The sequence below is a fragment of the Rhea pennata genome, chromosome Z (genome assembly GCF_028389875.1).
Source record: "Rhea pennata isolate bPtePen1 chromosome Z, bPtePen1.pri, whole genome shotgun sequence".
NCBI classification, from domain to species: domain Eukaryota; kingdom Metazoa; phylum Chordata; class Aves; order Rheiformes; family Rheidae; genus Rhea; species Rhea pennata.
The window spans coordinates 54,172,499-54,190,668 of NC_084702.1; the positions used below are offsets into that span (position 1 = coordinate 54,172,499).

Sequence of the window (18,170 nt, forward strand, 5' to 3'; positions counted from 1 at the left end):
TGCCACAAAGTTTTCAAAAAAAAAAAAAAAAAAAATTAGTGAGCTGCTGTGGAATGCAGTAACATGTCGTTTAGTTATATAATACCTTTTCAACTGCATTCCCTAAAGCTAACGTATCCGCGAGTCTGCAAAACGGCTGCACAGATCTCAGATGATGATGATGCTTAGGCTGCTTATATCATCATCTTTATGTAACTAACTTTGCTGCTTAAGAGCCTCGGCTTTGTACGTCGCCCACGTAAAGAATAAGTGTCCCAGCACAGGGGTCCCAAGATGGTCTGTGAACCCTGTTCCCCCTTCCCCAGCAACTGTGTGGAACACCCACATTCCTAACTTCACAGCTCAGTTAAATGCCTCTGGGCAGGGTGGTATGAAATGACCCTCATTTAATCCAAAAACGTTCAAGCTCAAAAATACTTAAATTAGCTAATATGGAAGTCCAATCTTTCTTTCAGTAGCCCCCCAAAATTAATTATTGACATCTTTCCTGAGGCTTAACACACTAAAGAACTGTAGTAATTCCTTCTGAAGTTTAACTGAGAAGTCTCCTCCCTGCCAATTTAAAAGCTCTAAGCCACTCCAATATTCAGTGAATTATTTAAAATCCCCATACTGAATTAATCATATTTCAGTTTGTTTTCTCATCTGAGTATATAGAAATAAGCTAGCAATTACTTTCAAAAAGATCTTGATAGAGGCACACAAGATCTCAAGGGTCCAGAAGTGATCAATATTAGCTATAATGCAGTATAAAAGCAAACCGTATGTTAGCTGATTTCCCTTCTACCATATATATTTAATGCATGATTTGCTAGATTTCCAAGGGTTCAAATTTTACCAATTTATATGGTTGTTCCCAAGCAATTGTCCAGTCACTTTTGGCACAGTCCCACAATGAAAACATTTTAAAAAGTTAAACATAGCACTTTTCAAAAGAGAGTGTATTGAACAGACAGAGGCAGATGGCTGTGGACTGGAAACCAACCCTTTCTACCGTAACCCCCTGGCAATAGTAACTGCTGGCTCGCAGGACTGCGCTCAGCAAGCTGAAGCAGTGGCTTAGTGGTTCACCTCGCTGCAGGATGGCCAAACTCAGGGACCAGCGCCAGGCTGACCTCTGGGCAAGCAGCACCTGCAGGCTCGTGTCTCTCCACCACACAGAGCAGGGCAGAGCCTCAGCGCTGCCAGCGTCCCGGCTGCGAGCCTGGCCTGCACTCCGGGGTCTCGGGCAGGGGAGGCCCACGGCTGATCAGTACTGGCACATTATCCTAGGTGGGACATCGTCACTGCTCTGCAGGGCTGCGTTAATATTCACTTATCTTCACTAGAAGTGCATTTTGGAAACGCGTGCTATATACTTTAAAAGTTAGATATTACAAAGACATTATAAATTCAGATCTCCTTGGAGAAAAAAAAAATGGATATTCCAATGTATGGGCATTTCTGCCCAAAGTCTAACAGATATTTATATACATATCAAGCATCATCTATCAGACTCAAGTCAAACAACAGATAGACCAGAATAAGCTGTCAACTTTAAACTGTATTGTTTACAGATTTTTATTAAGCCCAAAAGTGTTGCTTTGCAAAAACAGATTAAGTTGAGAGTAGTATAAACAATTTTAATAATACATTTTATTGTACTACACATACTCAAATGAAATTTATTTTTAAATACTCTCTTATAATTCCCAATAAAATCCTAAATACAAATTAAAAATTGATTACCTGCAGTAGTCTCCTTGTTTAGCCACCTGGGCCAACGAGAACAGACAGTCAATAGTTGCTAGGTGACCAATCGCTTTAGACACAGGGTGGTAATGCTCACTGAAATGACTACAGCAAAACAGGGAAAGATAAAAGGAGGAGAAAAACAATTAATTTCATATGGATACATATGCATGGTCAATATATACCCCATGCATGTTTCTCACAGGGTTCTTATTCTCTTCTTCAAATCTCCCAGCAATGTATTAAGTGATAACATGAGGACACAATCTTAATCAAGACAGACTTCATGTTCCTGTTGTAACAGGGATTTTTAAGCACAAAAAAGTAGGGAAAATTAAATTAATTAGCTTGTATTTAAAGGGTCTGCAGTTGATCCTTGCTGCCTAATGAGGTCTATAATATGCTACTGTTTATGACAGTGACAACTGAATCAATCTCAATTGCTAATTTACTTGTACCATAAATTAAAGTCTTAAAAAAAAAAAGTGCCCAAACACTGAAGTTGTCTACAATTTCAGTAAAATATGGTTATTATAATAGAAAACTCAAGAATTCATTTTCAGTTTATGGTACTGTTTCCCCCAGTACAATAATGAAGTTACCAAGAGAACAGTTTTCAGTAGACTTCAATCTCTTAGCCTTCATGAATTTCTTTTCTCCTCTCCTAGTCTCAAAGAAGTTACAACAGGGAAATATAAAACTACAAACTCTAAACTGGGAAACATAAGAGAAACAGAAGCCATACCAAAGTAGGGGAGAAAAAAAAAAAAGGAGGGTATGAAAAGTAGCAGATCGAAGTGAGGAAAGGTTAACATAGATCTATTCAAACTCCCATGACTAATTTACTGACAAGAGATATTTAATGAAACTATTTTCATACTATTGCACAGCCAACACAGTAACAGAAGAGTGAACGGGAATGCTTTTCTAGTTCCTACGAACTTAACAGAAGTGTTAAATTAAATTAAATCTCAACCTCTGTTACATCCATGTCACTGCATTCAACAAGAGCTGGGCACCAATGAAAGACATGGGAACATAGAGCTGTGCACCACGTGCGGGGCCCGCGGTCTTTACAGAAGTGATGGCAATGCATGAGCCACAAAGGATGGAGCTTAGCTTCTACGTCTCATGAGGATTTTGAAGGGTTGACAGTAAGACGACAAATTTTAACCTCTACAATGACAGGAAATCTAATACAGCAGTCAGCAACTAATCCTCATAGGTCAGTTTTAGAGTGCAAAGTCATTTTAAAACAGTAGTGTTTCAAAACATTGCTAATGTCTAGGACAGGACTGGCCAACCTGTGGCTCTAGATGGCTGCACACAGATCACAAATATTTCAAGAGTCAATATTCCAGGCCACCGCTACATCATGACTGCCAGCAGGATTATGCTGATGGTTAATCAAAGACTGTCACTGCACACGGAAGAGAATTAACTGAGGCTACTGAGCGCACACTTGCACATGACAGCTAAATTGCCTGCAGTTACAGAGGATCCTACTCACACTACTGTCCCCTCTTCTGGCCTCCACCACAGGTATCCAACCTCTCTGTCCTCAGCAACTGATGCTCCAGCAATAGAGCCTCTTCAGGGAGTTAAGTCAAACAAAATGCACTTGTGTTTTTGTGAGGTCAGCTTAATTCCCACTCTGCTCACTCTCTTGACTGCAGAGATACCAATGTCTGTCCATGAAAGAGGACAGGGGAGGGGAGCAGGTCTGCTGATTTTGACAGCAGTGAGTCTCTACATCAACATAGATGTAACAGCACTGAGGGACTCGCTTTAAAGCCACACGTATGTCTAGCCTGATCCTACCCTGCAACACAGAGGTGGAACCCTGAGGGAAAAACATTATCTGCTGCCATCTGTGAACCAGTGTGAGAGAGCAGCCAGCCCCCATGTTGGATGCCAGAGGAGCTGTACTGCACCTTCTAGAAGTCTGTCATATGACGATTTTGGAGTGTGGCACCAGGAATTTTGACCACTCCTTTCCAAGAGGTACCTGACAAACTCGCTCTGTCTGTCCAGCACTTCATTCAGTAAACAGAGTAGAACTGATGTTAAAAACAACACAGTCTTTTTTGAAGAAGGCTGGCAAGATCATTAACATATGAGATATACAATAACTAGAAGGCAAGGAGCAGACCTTGGCAGAAGAACATTTATCTGCAGAAATTTAATGTGATGGTAAATCATAGAGGGTTTCAGCAGTGCCATTTTGAAGATCTTTTAGCGAAAAAGTCAAATAATTTCTTGTGAAACTCTGACCTGATACAAAAAGGTCTCACATGCTGGCCATGATGGACAATAATACTTTGGTTACCTTCTAAAAGAGAAGATTAACAGGCTAATAGGGTTAGCATATGAAATATAAGGCTATAGAAAATCACATTCACCCAAGAGATTGCCTGAATACTTTATTTTTATTTAATTTTTTTTTAAAAGCAATGGTACACTTAACACAGAAACCATACTGTATTTCAACTTGTGTTAAAAGTGAATCTGATTAGCTTGTATAATGAATTCTCTTTTCTCTCATTTATCTTGTATTTGAATAATAAAACCACAGGATACAGTATCACGCATTTATAGTCAGCCGCATTTTCACGTTCTTAGTGCTATGATACTAGTTTTCAAATTCAGAGAGGCATTTTATTTATTTAATACTGTATTTTCATCGGAATTTCAAAGTCTTGTGGAGATATCCCTGCTGGCCTCAGTCTGTAAGAGTCTTTTCTTCAAATACTTTAATTTCAGGGATAGTATTCTAATTTATCATATCTTTCAATTAAGTTCTGCAACAAACCTAATTTTCCTATTCTTTCCTAGACAAATATCTTTCTTTTTCTGTTCAAGTAGCAATGAAATAAACAACCAAAGTGATGAAATCTGAATCTACTTTTTAAACTCACTCTAGAAAATTTAGCCATTCAGCGTTGCAGTCAAGGACTAGCTGCTCCCGGAGTTGATTCAGATGTCTGTAATTTTCTATAATAAAAGGAGTGTGGAAACGGCTGACAGCTTTTGTGCTGGAAGAGAAAAAAAAGCCAAATAGGAAATCAAGGTTACTAAGCAATCAGTTATGCCATCTACGTGGAAAATTAGACTAGTTTTCTTATTCTCTGAGCCTTGAAATGGATGTAAAAAAGGAATGTTCTTTTATTATGGTACCAAACTCAATTGATTCCAATATTCTGTATTGCGAATCAAGTGCTTGGTTACCGCACACGCCAATTCACAAAGCTTTTAAAGTGCTTTTTGCAATGTAGCATATATCACTGAAGTATATAGCTCACAAAACTCTGTTCAGTAACATGCTGCACAAATGGATGACATTTTTTGTGACTAGGTAACATACACAATAAACTCCGAGAAAAAAATTTCCCAAACATAACTTTAAAGAGGAAAACTTAGCAAGTTTATGTCAGACTATTGGTAAGTACAGATTTACCAATGTATGGATAATAGCTTCCATTTGGGGCACTTGTTATTTATTTATATATTTTTATTAAGGGCTCTTTTTGGCATTCCCAGACATTCTTTTACAAGATCTAGATTAGCAGTAATTTGTTCTTCATGGTCTTAGTTCCGGATCATCTATGTACTTTTAATATTAAGCCTTTGCAAAAGTCAACAGAATAACACTCCAGAGTTCATCTATTTCTGGGTTAGATAACACTAAGGAGCCTCCTTGGCTCTCAAGGACCTAAGTAATGGTCTAGCTGTTTGTGGTCATGCATAACAACATTAAGGTATTGTTTAAGTAATAAAGTAAAAGACTAAGAAAAAAGCTAATTACATAGTTCAGTCCATCTGTTTCATTTACTGTTAAAAGTCTATCTCAAAATTACGCTTAAATAGCACTAATCACAAAAGCAAGTAAAGCCTGTGCATATGAGAGTAAAAGGACATCTTACAGAAACTAAGTTTATTTAGATTCACAAACACACCTTTGCATAGCTACCTTTACATTTCTGAATAAATATAAGAACAACTATGATTTTATGAGATGGGTGGCTTGTACCTACAAATTATAGGTGCAAATTACTCAAGACCATAGTTTTGACACCAACACTCTTTATTTGAAAGACCAATCAAGTAAAACTGTACAAAGTATTTACTGTGTTAAACGTATGTTTCAAGAACCCCATTTTTTCCTGTTTACTTTTAAATAAAACTTATTATGACAATAAATTAAGATGACAATTTTGTTTGGTTGATTTTCAGTTTAAAAATAAGAAACACATAGAGAAAGCAGAATATATATGGAATTAGCTTTAATACTAAAAGATATTTTATTTTTGCTTACGTATTAGAATATGAAGACATTTCACATACCTGCTAACCATAACCCACGTAGATGGCACAGAAGATACAAGGGAATTCTTGACTTCTATCAAAAACTAAAATAAACAGAAATATAGTATTACACATCATAGTTAATTAGGGAGACTACAGAAACATATTCTTCAGCTATGAACAACTCCGCATGTATCAGAGGAAAACCACCTTCAACCAGCCTGAAAAGACTGTGCAGGCCACAAATTGACAAAGCTCTTTTTTCCACCAAAAGTGAGTTACGATGTACACTACATTTCTACTGAAAGAGTAGCTCCTTTCCTGAGCTGTCCTCTGCCCTGCTGTGCTGCTGCTGCCTCTTCTCTTTCTATTCCTCCAACCACTAACATGCTCTCTTCACCTCCCTTCCTACCAAGTCAAGCCAGACCAAAACTAGTAAATCTTGCTTACCTGATCATGACCTGGCCTGGTACAGAACTGGCACACAACTCATTCACGCAGACTCTGCGCTATACGTCACCTGTGGCGAGGCTGCTCCTTATCAGTGAGACGTGCCTTGCTGGCTAGGGATCAGGGATTCATCCTCAGCCACTGTTACCCATGACATTTCACTAACAAGAGCTCAAAACCTCGAATGCTAGCACTGTATCCAAAGTACATTTCTAATTCAGATCCACTGGGGACAGGGAAGGGAAGGGAACGGGGAAAACAGTAGCAAAGGTAAGAGGCTTAGAGCAGGGAAAATTATATAATGTGCTTACTGCAGTGCCTTACATGATTCATGTCGGTTATCTTTATAACATTAGCCTGAAGTGTTAAGACTTGAAAGAATTGAGGCATTCTCAAATAAAAGAATTCAGCCGCAAAATGAATTCCTAGCAGAGATTAGATTAACCCGGAACCAGATCACCTTTACAGCAAATCATCAGACTCTCATCTAACAAAATTTTTCTACTACAGTCAGTACGATTTAGATAAAACCTTCCCCACATCAACAGCTCTGCCAGTAGTCACCTTCAGGTACAAACAAGAGAAATCCAAACACGAGCACAAGACTTCACAAAGGACATAATACATTAGTTCACCTAAGAAGCCTTTAAAATGCTTGATACAGTGGAAACCCTGAAATTGCATAATACATATTGGATAAAAAGGCTGAAAATAGGTAGAAGCAGAGATCTGCAAAGATTTGAAAACTGAGAAGAGCTAACCACTGCTACCACTAGTGTCGGCGCTGCTGCTGTGTTGATATTACAGCTTTTTCTAAAGTCATTCCAAGACAATTATATACGCTACATCGATAAAGCAGAAGAAAGCAAACCACACCATGTTTATGTCTATCCTGGAGGCCTGACTGAGCTCAAACCAGCCTGAATTAACACATTCAGTTCGATTGTCTGCTTAGTCTGTACAGCGAGTGAGGAACAAGCAAGAGACTGTGATCTCCTTCAAAACAGTGAAAGCATTAGCTTTTTCATCCTTTAATTCTTAGCTTTATTAGATAAATAATTGCTGTAACCAACAAACTTCAACCAAAACACTGCTAATGCCGTACACAAACCAAACACTGCCAAGGACAGCAATTTCTCTCTAATCCCTGCTTGAAACACATAGCATTGCTATCTAACTGGACTATCTATGCTATCTAGCTGTCCACTAACTGGGCAGCTCTCTGTCCTGTTTAGTGGCTACAATGAATTACATTAGAAGTCTGGAAACAAAAGATAAGATAGATATGGGTGTAACCTCATATTTTGGAAAGAAGGTATGTGTCAACTGGAGCTTCATCAGAGCTCCAACAGGAACTTCATACCAAATGTAAGTTAACAACCTGCGGGCTGACTCTCGAAATCTAACCATGTATTCATAATTATGGGTGTGGGAGCACACATTAAATACCTAATAATTTAATCTTGGTTGTCTCCAAGAAGGCCTTTCCCTAAATACATGTTCTGAGTGGGGAGATGCATAGAAGTTGTTCCCCTGCAGCATCCCTCTCTTCCAGCAGCAACAGACCATAAACCTGCTTCTGCACAAGTCTGTTCTTCAGAAGTGTTTGAATACAAGAACTTCAGAATATACTATACAGATCCAGAGCTGAAAGAGAACTCAATTCAAAAGAGCTTTTTCCTATACCTGTGCTCTGCTCTTCCCAAACAATTCCCTTACCATCAGTTCCATGCCTTTTGTGCCTTTCCTTACCTCATTGCCCATCTTCTGCAATCTTTCCCCTGCTGCCCCTTTTGATGTCCCTGAAACATCCACACCAGATGTAATTATATAATAGTATCCATAATCTCTTCAGCTCCTTTTAAGCATATACCAAGACAGATCTCTGTCTACAATGGTTTCTGAGCTGTCTGCTGCTACAAAGTCCTCCTCTCTAAAAATCTCCACAGTGAATGGCAGTTTTTAAATATTCTCCAGTGGAGTTCGCATCTTTCCGCCTGCCCCCACTCTCCTCTTCTTTTGAGCAAGTCGTCTTCTTTCCTCCACAAAGGTGTCTTCCTCCCCCTCTCAAACCTTCTCTTCTAACACAAACCTTTTAACTCCTGACTGCTGACAAGTCTACTCAACCCACTGACTACGTTTCCTTGCTGCTCAACTTCACCATCAAAAGAACTATTCACCTGAAGTCTTTATCAAATGCTGCTACATCTAATTCCTCCATTACTGCACACTCCCTCACTTTGAGTACTGCCTTTCTGCCTCCTGCCATGTCTCTTTGGCCTGTCTCAGTCTTCTAGTTTGCCAGCAGGACAGTAGGCTGCTATTAGCTCTTTCCATCCCTGCCATCACTTTTACTCCAAACTCTCATTCTATTTTCTCCCTCCTTCTCAGTCTCCATTTCTGTTCTCTAGTATATGAGTTTTTCCCCAAGATTTCTTCCTCTCAGTTTCAAAGTTACAACACTGAACAATGTTACCTCATTTCTCCTTTCAGCTCCCCCAACAAACCTGGGTCATCCCTTTATAAAGATCCCTTTATCCCTGTCATCCCTTTTTTTGTGTTGAGCTTGTCAGCTCACTAGAGCACAGCCTGTTCAAACTTTCACACAAATGCTCTTGTTCACAACCACTGCTTTTAAGAATTAAAAGTAGTAAAAAACCACTTATCATTCTTTAATACTGTTCCTTTTCTCTCCCATCTTTCAAGTTACAGTCTTAAATACTACTCAGAAAAAATCATTCTACCATTCTTCAAATTAACTTAATGCTACATTTCCTCAAGATTTGCTGAAGATATTTCAGCACATAATAGCCACATAATTAACTTTGCAAATATACATGTATTTTTACAGATACAGAAAAGCAAAGCATTACTGAACCAAATTCAATTCCAGTAAGTGTTTTTATTCTTTAGATCACTAAAATAACAGAGTAAAACAAAAAAGTGGCACTATCAGAATAATGTTATTCAAAGTTGTACAAGAGAGTATTTTCAAATGACCTCATCAACTATCATGCTACATGAAAAGACTCCTACCAAGTCTAAATCTTAAAGTAATTTCCAGACACACAAGGATACAGTTGTACAAAAGACACTATATTACCTCTTGACCAGAAACTGTAACATACTCTGCAGAAGGATTCTTTATCTGTTTACGTATTTCCAGCTGATGTAGTTGGATTTTAGAAAGCACGTCCAAGATTTCCTCTTTCCTCTTTTTGATGACAGGGAAATCTGTAAGGTCTTTGAAGAGTTGAGTTTTATCTCCAGACCTATCCATAGAAAATATAAGATAAAATAATAATAAAAGCAAAGATGCATTCCCTATTTCTACTGTGCTTTATACATTATTCTCACTTAACACTAGCTTTACACCCACCTAAATACAGCTTTTCTAATATCTCATTGTGAGTACAGCACATGTATCAAAAGTTGCCATACACATTCAGTATATAACTAGGCTACACCAGACCAAAAGAAGTTTTTCAATACTAACAAATATCTCTGTTCTTTCCTTTTTACTCTACCACATTACATCCCTTATTCTGTCCCAAACACTGCCAAGTCTTCTTCTTGTCTCATCACAGTTTGAATCCTCCAGCTTTGTTTGTTCTCCCTTGGCCAAGGAGGACATGATAGACAGATCCTTTCTCTCTTGCTCTGTAGCCTAGAATGCAATTGCTGCCTCAAGCTGGAGCATCCCAAATGCAGACAAAATCTTGTTCACCATTAAATGTGAAGCTCTAGATAATCTCTGCACAACACATGAACAGAGATTTTGCGCAAGAACGATACTACAACTGGAACCAGCTACCAGACAGGTAACACAGAGCTAAACTTTGATTTCTGATTACGTGGACATAATCATTATATAAGTCACAGTAAAGTCACCATTTTAAAATACAGTAATAATTTTTAGAAACGATTTTTGCTAATTAGACCTGTTTCCATGGCAATGAGAGGAAAAAGATAGCTAGTAGCCAGAAACTGATGGTGAAGATTGTCACTCCCATGTGATAACTGCCTACCAAAATCTAAAAGTTGACAGTTTGAAAAAATAAAAACAAAACACCAACATGAAAACTCTGAAAACATGTTTTGAAAAGCACAGATATAGATATACACATACTTTTGTGTGTATGTGTGTACGCACACACATATATATACATGTACATGTCTATAGACATGTACATATGTCTAAAATTTGTCATCAGAATTACACTAAAGCAAGGTTTTCAGCACAAATAATATTGCCACACAAGTCTGAGACAAAGTCCAAAAGGTAGGTTATTCAAAGTCATCTAAAATAAATTCAATTAAAACCTCTGCATTCTGCAGATGAAAATATGTTCTATTTATACTATTATATTTTCTGTTTAAAGTATACTCTATTCATCATCAAACAATGACAGAAAAATAATTTTTAAAAACTGCCTACAGTAAATCTGGAATCATTAAGATAAAGTCTGCTTTGTCATAACCTGCCACAACTATAATTGGATGCCACATATCAGTAAAAATCTCATAATCTCACCTGTCGAAGGGGGAAAGCAAATATTTCTACTCTGTTCAACTTCAAAATTAATAGGCCTCATGGTTGTCTTTGATTCGGGAGCGAATAAAAAAAAAATAGACTTTATATCTGTAATTTTTTTCTATCTCAATAGGAGAAAGGTAAAACGATCTCATAAATAAAAGTTTATTTTTAATCTGTTAGAAAAAATACTTGATTCATCACTTTGCTCCCTCAATATAAACATACATTAAACCCTTATATTGCATCTTTCAAAGAACCTCCAAGTATATCATAGTAATTAAATCTTATGTTACATATACAGAAATGTTCAAGAAAGGTAAATGAAACTCACTCACAGCAGGATAGCTTAGGAGATCTCAATGTAAAGCTCATGACATTCATTTTGTGTTTAGAATGTCCCTGCAACATGTTTTATAAACAAAACCACATTGAAAGGAGATCAAAAACTTGCAAAGTCAAGTACTCAAAAGTTGGCTGTGCAGGCCAAATATGCTTCTCTTATGCGCAGCACCATGAAAGAATCTTTTATTTCTTCTGAAAGACTGACTTTTACTGGCCCCAAGATCCACCTCTTAAATTCTGTCCCTCACAGGCTTTTATATATCTCTCCCTTACTGAACTCATGTTCTTGCTTTATTGTTCTGCATCTTTTCCCTCTTGCCTTATTCTTCCTGTGCTTAGAAGTAGGATCTAGGGATAACAATGGAGGCAGCAGTTCTTCAGAAGAAACAGTATATAATAAATTACTTAAAGACATTATATCTTATAATATATTTTTATTCAAGTCTTGCATCCTCTTCCTTTTTGCACTTTTTTTTTTCTTCCCCTCTTTGGAATAAGAAAGGACAGAATTAAGGTGACAGGGCATACAGCCTCCATACTTTCAGCTTTCTCATCTAAGATTACAAGCACCCTCTTGCTCACAAGAAGATTGAGTAAGCAGCACAGGGCAAAATATTTGCCTCCACTGTTTAACTTTAAAAACATAATATAAACTTCAGAAAACAGCTTCTGCTTTAACTATAAGCAACTGTACACATATAAATATAAAACAAAAAATATAAAACTAAGACGTATCAAAACAAGATGTGTAATTTGTATAACACTGAGTACATTCAGAGTGTCAGAATGCTTGTGAGGCATGGAAAATTCACCTATTTTCTCTACTTACTTGGCTCCTTCTTCATTAAGTATCTTTAAATAATGTTTTACTGGAGAGAGAAGTTCTGGGATTTCCAACAGTGTGTTTTGTAAAAGAGGACTTTTCACATGAGAATGAATGACTGGAACAAGGGCTTGAATTTCCAACTCCAGACGAGACAGTGTGCTGACTATCAAGAAGAACTCTTGGGTTGAACACTGAGAAGGGAAACAATGTCTAAATCATTACAATGTATTTTATTTTCACTATATCCTACTTTTAAAAAAATATCAGGCAAAATATATTTAAAGCACACTGTATTGCAACTAGACAATCTTACCACATTCAAAAGGTTAATAAGACATGCTAATTGTTTTAGCCATTGTCCTTAGGAATCAGTCAAGCACAGATTTCTGTTATTCACGTTGTCAGATGAATATATACATAGCAGACAAAATAAAGACCAGAAATATGGGCTAATAATGCACAAACAGCAAGTAAGCAGGTTGAGCAATTTCGTGAGTACCACAACTTGTCCATGAGGGCCTGTGCGCCTGAGTGCTCTCATCTGATTCCTCAGGCTGCAGTTTTGGCAAGAGAGGATTTGGAAAGGCAAGGGTAGGGACACAGAGAGAGAGAGTTTTGGAACAACACAGAAAGAAAAGAGAGAAAAAAAATACAGCAAGAGGAATCCAGCAGTCACTGCTCAAAGTGCTTGCTGTTATTCTCAACTTTAGTCTCTGGCTGTTACACCCAGGTCTATGTGATGAGATGGACTCTACCTCCATGGGATGGGGCTCCATCTGCACATTTCTGGATAAAAAATTGAGGATAAAGAACTCACTAAATCAGTCTTCATCTATCATCTTCTCCTCACAAGAGAAGTACGAAAGAGATTCTCCTATCTCCTTTATGTAGTTGGCCAGGGCATCACCAAAAAGGAATCCCCCAGAGCACTCCTCAGAGCCAAGGGAAATAACTCACAACGCTTTCATAGATTGCTTCCTGACACCCACGGAGTTAGGAAAAACAAATAGGGATTCCTTTTAAGCAGCAACTTGCCAGAGAGAAACAACTTGCAAACTCTTCTCTCTCTCTCTCTTTTTTTTTTTTTTTTTTAACGCATTAATATCACTTCTGATGCAGCTCAGATATTTTGCTATCAAATTCTACTCCTCAGTGTCGGCAGAGGCTGTTACCTTTGGCTCATTTTCAAGAATTAGCCATCAGGGCCAGGATTTTGCTAAGTAGCTAACAACCCTAAAACAAAACAACTTACCTCCTGCTACATTCCTACCTCTCCCTTTCTGGTTTCCTATTCAACATTCAGTTACCTAAGTTCCTCATGCCTTAACTGGAAACTGAGTAATACTCATTCTCTCTCTGAAATTGCTTTTATAGAAGCAAGTTTGCATTTGTGCAACACTGATATTTGCATGCCAAATGAAAGCCTAGCCCTCAGACACTTAATGCCTTCAAACCCTGCTGAGTTCAGCTGGACTCCAGGATGTTCAGAAGGTTTGGAAAAAGTTCTCCGCAAATAATTACGCTGACGCTTTTTCGTAGGTTACTGATCCATAGGAATAGTTTGCATTCAGTCCTCTGAATTTCTCTATTGGTCGATTAACAACACTGAAAAAAAATTTATTTTCCTCACCTGCCCTGAGGATGCAAGGAAAGGAGCAGGATATAGTGAACACAAAGGTGCCTTTATTCCGTGTTCTCTGTCAGCCATATTTGTTGCCTCTTTCTCTTCCTACATTTTTCTCTCTCCTTCCTAGGCAACATACAGTCTGGAATTTGATTTCTGGTCAGTATATTGTGATAATAATTACATCACCAATCACAGCACATGCAGGCTTCAGTGAAGCAGCATTTTATAAAACACATGTGATTTTTTATTTCATCACTTAGTTCTCTCAATTTTTTCTCCAGAAGTAATTTTCTGTTTCTCTCTTCCCTCTCCATGCCCTTATGTAAAAAACAAAAGTAATTCTCCCATCTATTACGTTGTGGCTAACTTCTCTTCCCACACATGGAAGCAGGTATTAAGAAAAAACTGGGTTAGAAACAAACATCAACTCTCTCTCCCCCCAAATATGTTAATCCTGAGATAAATTTGCTCAGTAGTGCCTACTAGCCCTTCAGAACATGAAGACTGGCTAACCCAACCTTCTGAAAAAAATCATAAAACACAGAACTCAAGTACACTGCAGTTACAGTCTTAACTGTGTTCTCATTAAATACACATCAACGTTGTGACCAGTGATGGAGGAGCAGCCCCTGTGCAGTACAAACACAGAACAAAAAGGCATATAAACCTGCAGCCCTGGTAATCTGCTACAGATGCTGGAAGTTGTAAGCAACTGTCAACAATAAGGCCAGAAGGAAAAATTTAAAGGTTAATTGCAGTGTTTACTTATACTTGTTCTATCATGAAGGCTACGAAACAAAAATCAAAGAAAAATCATTCTCAACTATTTAAAATACATTCTATCACACAGGTCAGTAAATGCGTTGAAAGTGACCAAAAAGCCAAAGTCTTTTAGATACTCTCCAGCAAATCTGAAACACAGCTGCACGCAACAGAACAGAACTCATTATTACCTGCCAGGTAAGGTGGAGAGACTAGAGAGACTACTATGGAATTTAATCACAACATTAAGGAAGGTCAGAGAACTAAGATTACCTTCTGAAAGTTTTTGGAAACCTTAAGATTATCATTCCTTCAGATCTGTGGATGGAGAAGGACGTTGAAGACAGAGACCCGTTAGATGGTCTCCCTACAAACGCTCAGTTCTTCTGTACGAGTTTTCTTTTGTCTAGTCTTGGGCTTTTAATATTCCAAGAAACTACATGCTTACCACTTCCATTCAGAAACTAATCCACAGAGCACTAAATCTCATCACATAAAAGTTTTGTCTGATAGCCTAAATTTTCCTTCCATTAAATTAAACCCAATACCTCCAGTTTTACTCTTTTGTATTACACTAAGTAATTCCACTCCCTCTTTGTTGTTAACATCCTTCAGGTATCTCTAAACCTTCTGTTCTCCTTTTAATCATCAATTTAACTAAACTATAGTCTTTTAATCTTTCTTTATAAATCAATCCATTACTTAGCTTCGTGAAAACTTTTGTTCTCCCTGTGTGCTTGCTGCAATTTATCAACATCTTTCTGATAATCTGGAACTTACTTATACTATCCTATAAAAGCTCTGACACCAAAATAAAACAAAATAATGTGACCATAAATCTGGCAATAGCCTCTGAAGCCAAAACACACAGGAAAGGTCTGAAAGACTACACAAATGAAAATGATAAATCCAGGCTTTTACACCAAGTCAAAGTAAAATATGGTATGACTGAGTGCATCATCATGATCAATCTTGACAGAGATAAAATATAAAATTCTGCAAGACTTCACTTGACTACAAAATACACTCAAGGAGGCAAAGGCTGAAGCTTCGCCATGCAAACTGCACAGAAGGTTCTTGACAGATAGTATGAAGTAAATCATAGGAAAAGAAACTAGAGCAAATATGGACAGCAAGAAATAAATCAACTGAACAGGTGGGATTCCCCCCGCCCTCCAATTAGTCTTCAAGAAAAGCAGTCAAATAAGGAATTAGCTAGCACACTGTCTGTAATAGAGTGGGACAGGGGAAAAATTTTAAGAATGCACACGAACATCTTTTTGGCCTTCAATAGAAAGAGCAAGCTAGAGTCAAGGCAGTTTCACTTACGAAAGATGAGCAGAGAAAAATTTTAAAAAGCTATCACCATGTACAAAAGACTTGGAATAATTCTGAAAGTTATCTTGAGATTTCTCAAAGGATGCTTAATGAACATGCTGAAGTACCTCACAGCAACTCTAGCCTGGCTACACACCCCCAGAACGATCATCCAAGAATTAAACCTACGTGCTTATACTAGAAGCTACAGCCTACAGTATCTTTGAAAAATGGGAAATTTGTGCTTTACTGAAAACAAGTTTGCTGAACACATAGTTCCTAAGAAAGGTGATGAACACATTCCTTGTGCTTGTTCAGAGTATTTCTGTTTCTCCTGGCTTGATTTTAGTAACACTGCAGGACTTTGCATCTAAAATTTAATGGCTCCACTGTAGAACTCATTAACTAAGCAAATAGATAACTTGGAACAGATGCATGAAAACAACACTGAAAAGCTAGCCTACATTAAAGTGGGACTGGTTCTGTTCAAATCCCACGTAACTTTACAGAAGAGACATGTAACTTCACTATAAATTAGAAGCTTGAAAACACAGTAAAATGGTTCATATAAAGCAGGATTACTAGTCTTGCATTCACCAGAAATTCTCACAAGCTTATTAAATATCATTTTTAAAAGCTAAATTTAAAATGTCCCTAATGATACCTACAGCTTCACTGGCACTAGAAAAATAACCTCAGAGTTGACAGAGGTGATAAACCACAGTTCATGCAGCAGCTTCTCCAACGCTACTGAAAATGGTAGGGCTGCCACCGAAGAGAACGCATGAAAGATGCACAGCAGTGTGCCAACGCCAGCACCCCTCCTCCCGTAACGCTGGCAGCAGCCTGACCTAGTTTGCATTGGGGAAATGGTTTCCAACAGATCTAAAAGGGGCTACAGAAACCCACAGCGGACAGCCAGTGTCCCTTATAAGTTATAAGCATTTCAAAGAAAGAAAGAAAGAAAGAAAAATAAAAGCAAATAAAAGGGTTGAAATGCAGCTTGTACTTATCACCCTTTTCAAGCTGGAATTACTACCTTCGTGTTTTTAGTATGGTGAGGACACTATTTTTGGTTTAAGAAATCCAAGGTATTTCATTTTAAGGTTACTATGTCCCATTTTTATAAGACTGTTTATATTAATCAGCTTAACAGGGAACAATTTGTTCAAATCAGCATTTAACATTGCAAGTCTAAAAATATCTCAAAATATCTGTGATGTGATTTCTTTAAGAGAGTATAAATGCATCTTATTTCAAGTTACTGCTGTACATACTGGTATGGTGAAGTCGAAAATTAAAACATGTTAGCTGGGGAGAATTTATACGAAAGATTCTACATGAAGAGTAACTAATTTCATGGGAATATGTAACAGGTATTGATTTAATAAAATAATAAATAGAAATACAACATTTATTTTCTGGAAGCATCATGATCTTCTGAAATCATAACAGATTACTAAATAAAAATATCAAACATATCTTCCCCGGAAGGCTTTTTTTCAGCTTATATGAAAATTTTTAAACACTTAGCACCTAGTTAAACAGCACCTTTCTCCTCTGACAGGTTGCGGCAGGACAGTGAAGACCTCATTGGAAAGCTAAAAGGCAAAGCTCGCAAGGTGGCTGGAGAGGGCCAACCAGCAAACATCCCGTGCTCCTAACAGCTACCTGCTTTATTTTACACAGGGGAGAAAGCACAGGAACAGCCTGCTAAGTGTGCCGCAAAGTGTTAGAGACCATTGAGGAACTGATTCGCAGCCCAACAGCTTTTCTTTTCCAGCTGCAGCAAGTTGTAAGGAACTCCAAGCTAGGGACATCCTACGGCTGCAGCTGGAAGCAGAACATACTGAAATGACATTTCATTACACACCCTGGCAAAGTTTAATTACTGACATCACCCATTGCCTAAGAATTTAATGAAAGAGTTGTAGTTTAATGCTTTCTGTAATTAAAAGGCTTTTTATTACAATGATTCTTGTCCACTGCTTTAGTGACTGAGGTTTTTCAAAAAATAGTATTTATTGAGCAAAGGGTACAAATAAGATAAACATTCATGGATCAAGTCTGTATAAATATTTATCTTCTGAAACACCACAGCATGAAAACAGCAAGAAACATCAGATTGGCCCTGCAGGACTTGCTTCTAAGACCGCTGATGGCATGTTTATCCTGCACTAGTTTTCAGACCTATTCAAGCATAGGACCTCTGACTGCTTTCTTGCCATTCTGCATTCCAATGCAAAGGTAAGGAGACATTATTGTAACCGAGA

At 37.8% G+C, this 18,170-nt stretch overlaps 1 protein-coding gene across 1 annotated transcript in view; it reads right to left on the reverse strand.

Moving 5' to 3' along the window:
* Positions 1-18,170, reverse strand: part of MSH3 (mutS homolog 3) — a 108,694-nt gene that overhangs the window by 32,064 nt on the left and 58,460 nt on the right. Inside the window, exons 14-18 of the mRNA XM_062600119.1 lie at positions 12,195-12,382; positions 9,590-9,758; positions 6,076-6,140; positions 4,650-4,766; positions 1,729-1,836 (exon numbers count right to left, since the gene is read on the reverse strand). Coding sequence (XP_062456103.1) covers positions 1,729-1,836; positions 4,650-4,766; positions 6,076-6,140; positions 9,590-9,758; positions 12,195-12,382 — 647 coding nt within the window. The remainder of the gene's footprint in view (positions 1-1,728; positions 1,837-4,649; positions 4,767-6,075; positions 6,141-9,589; positions 9,759-12,194; positions 12,383-18,170) is intronic.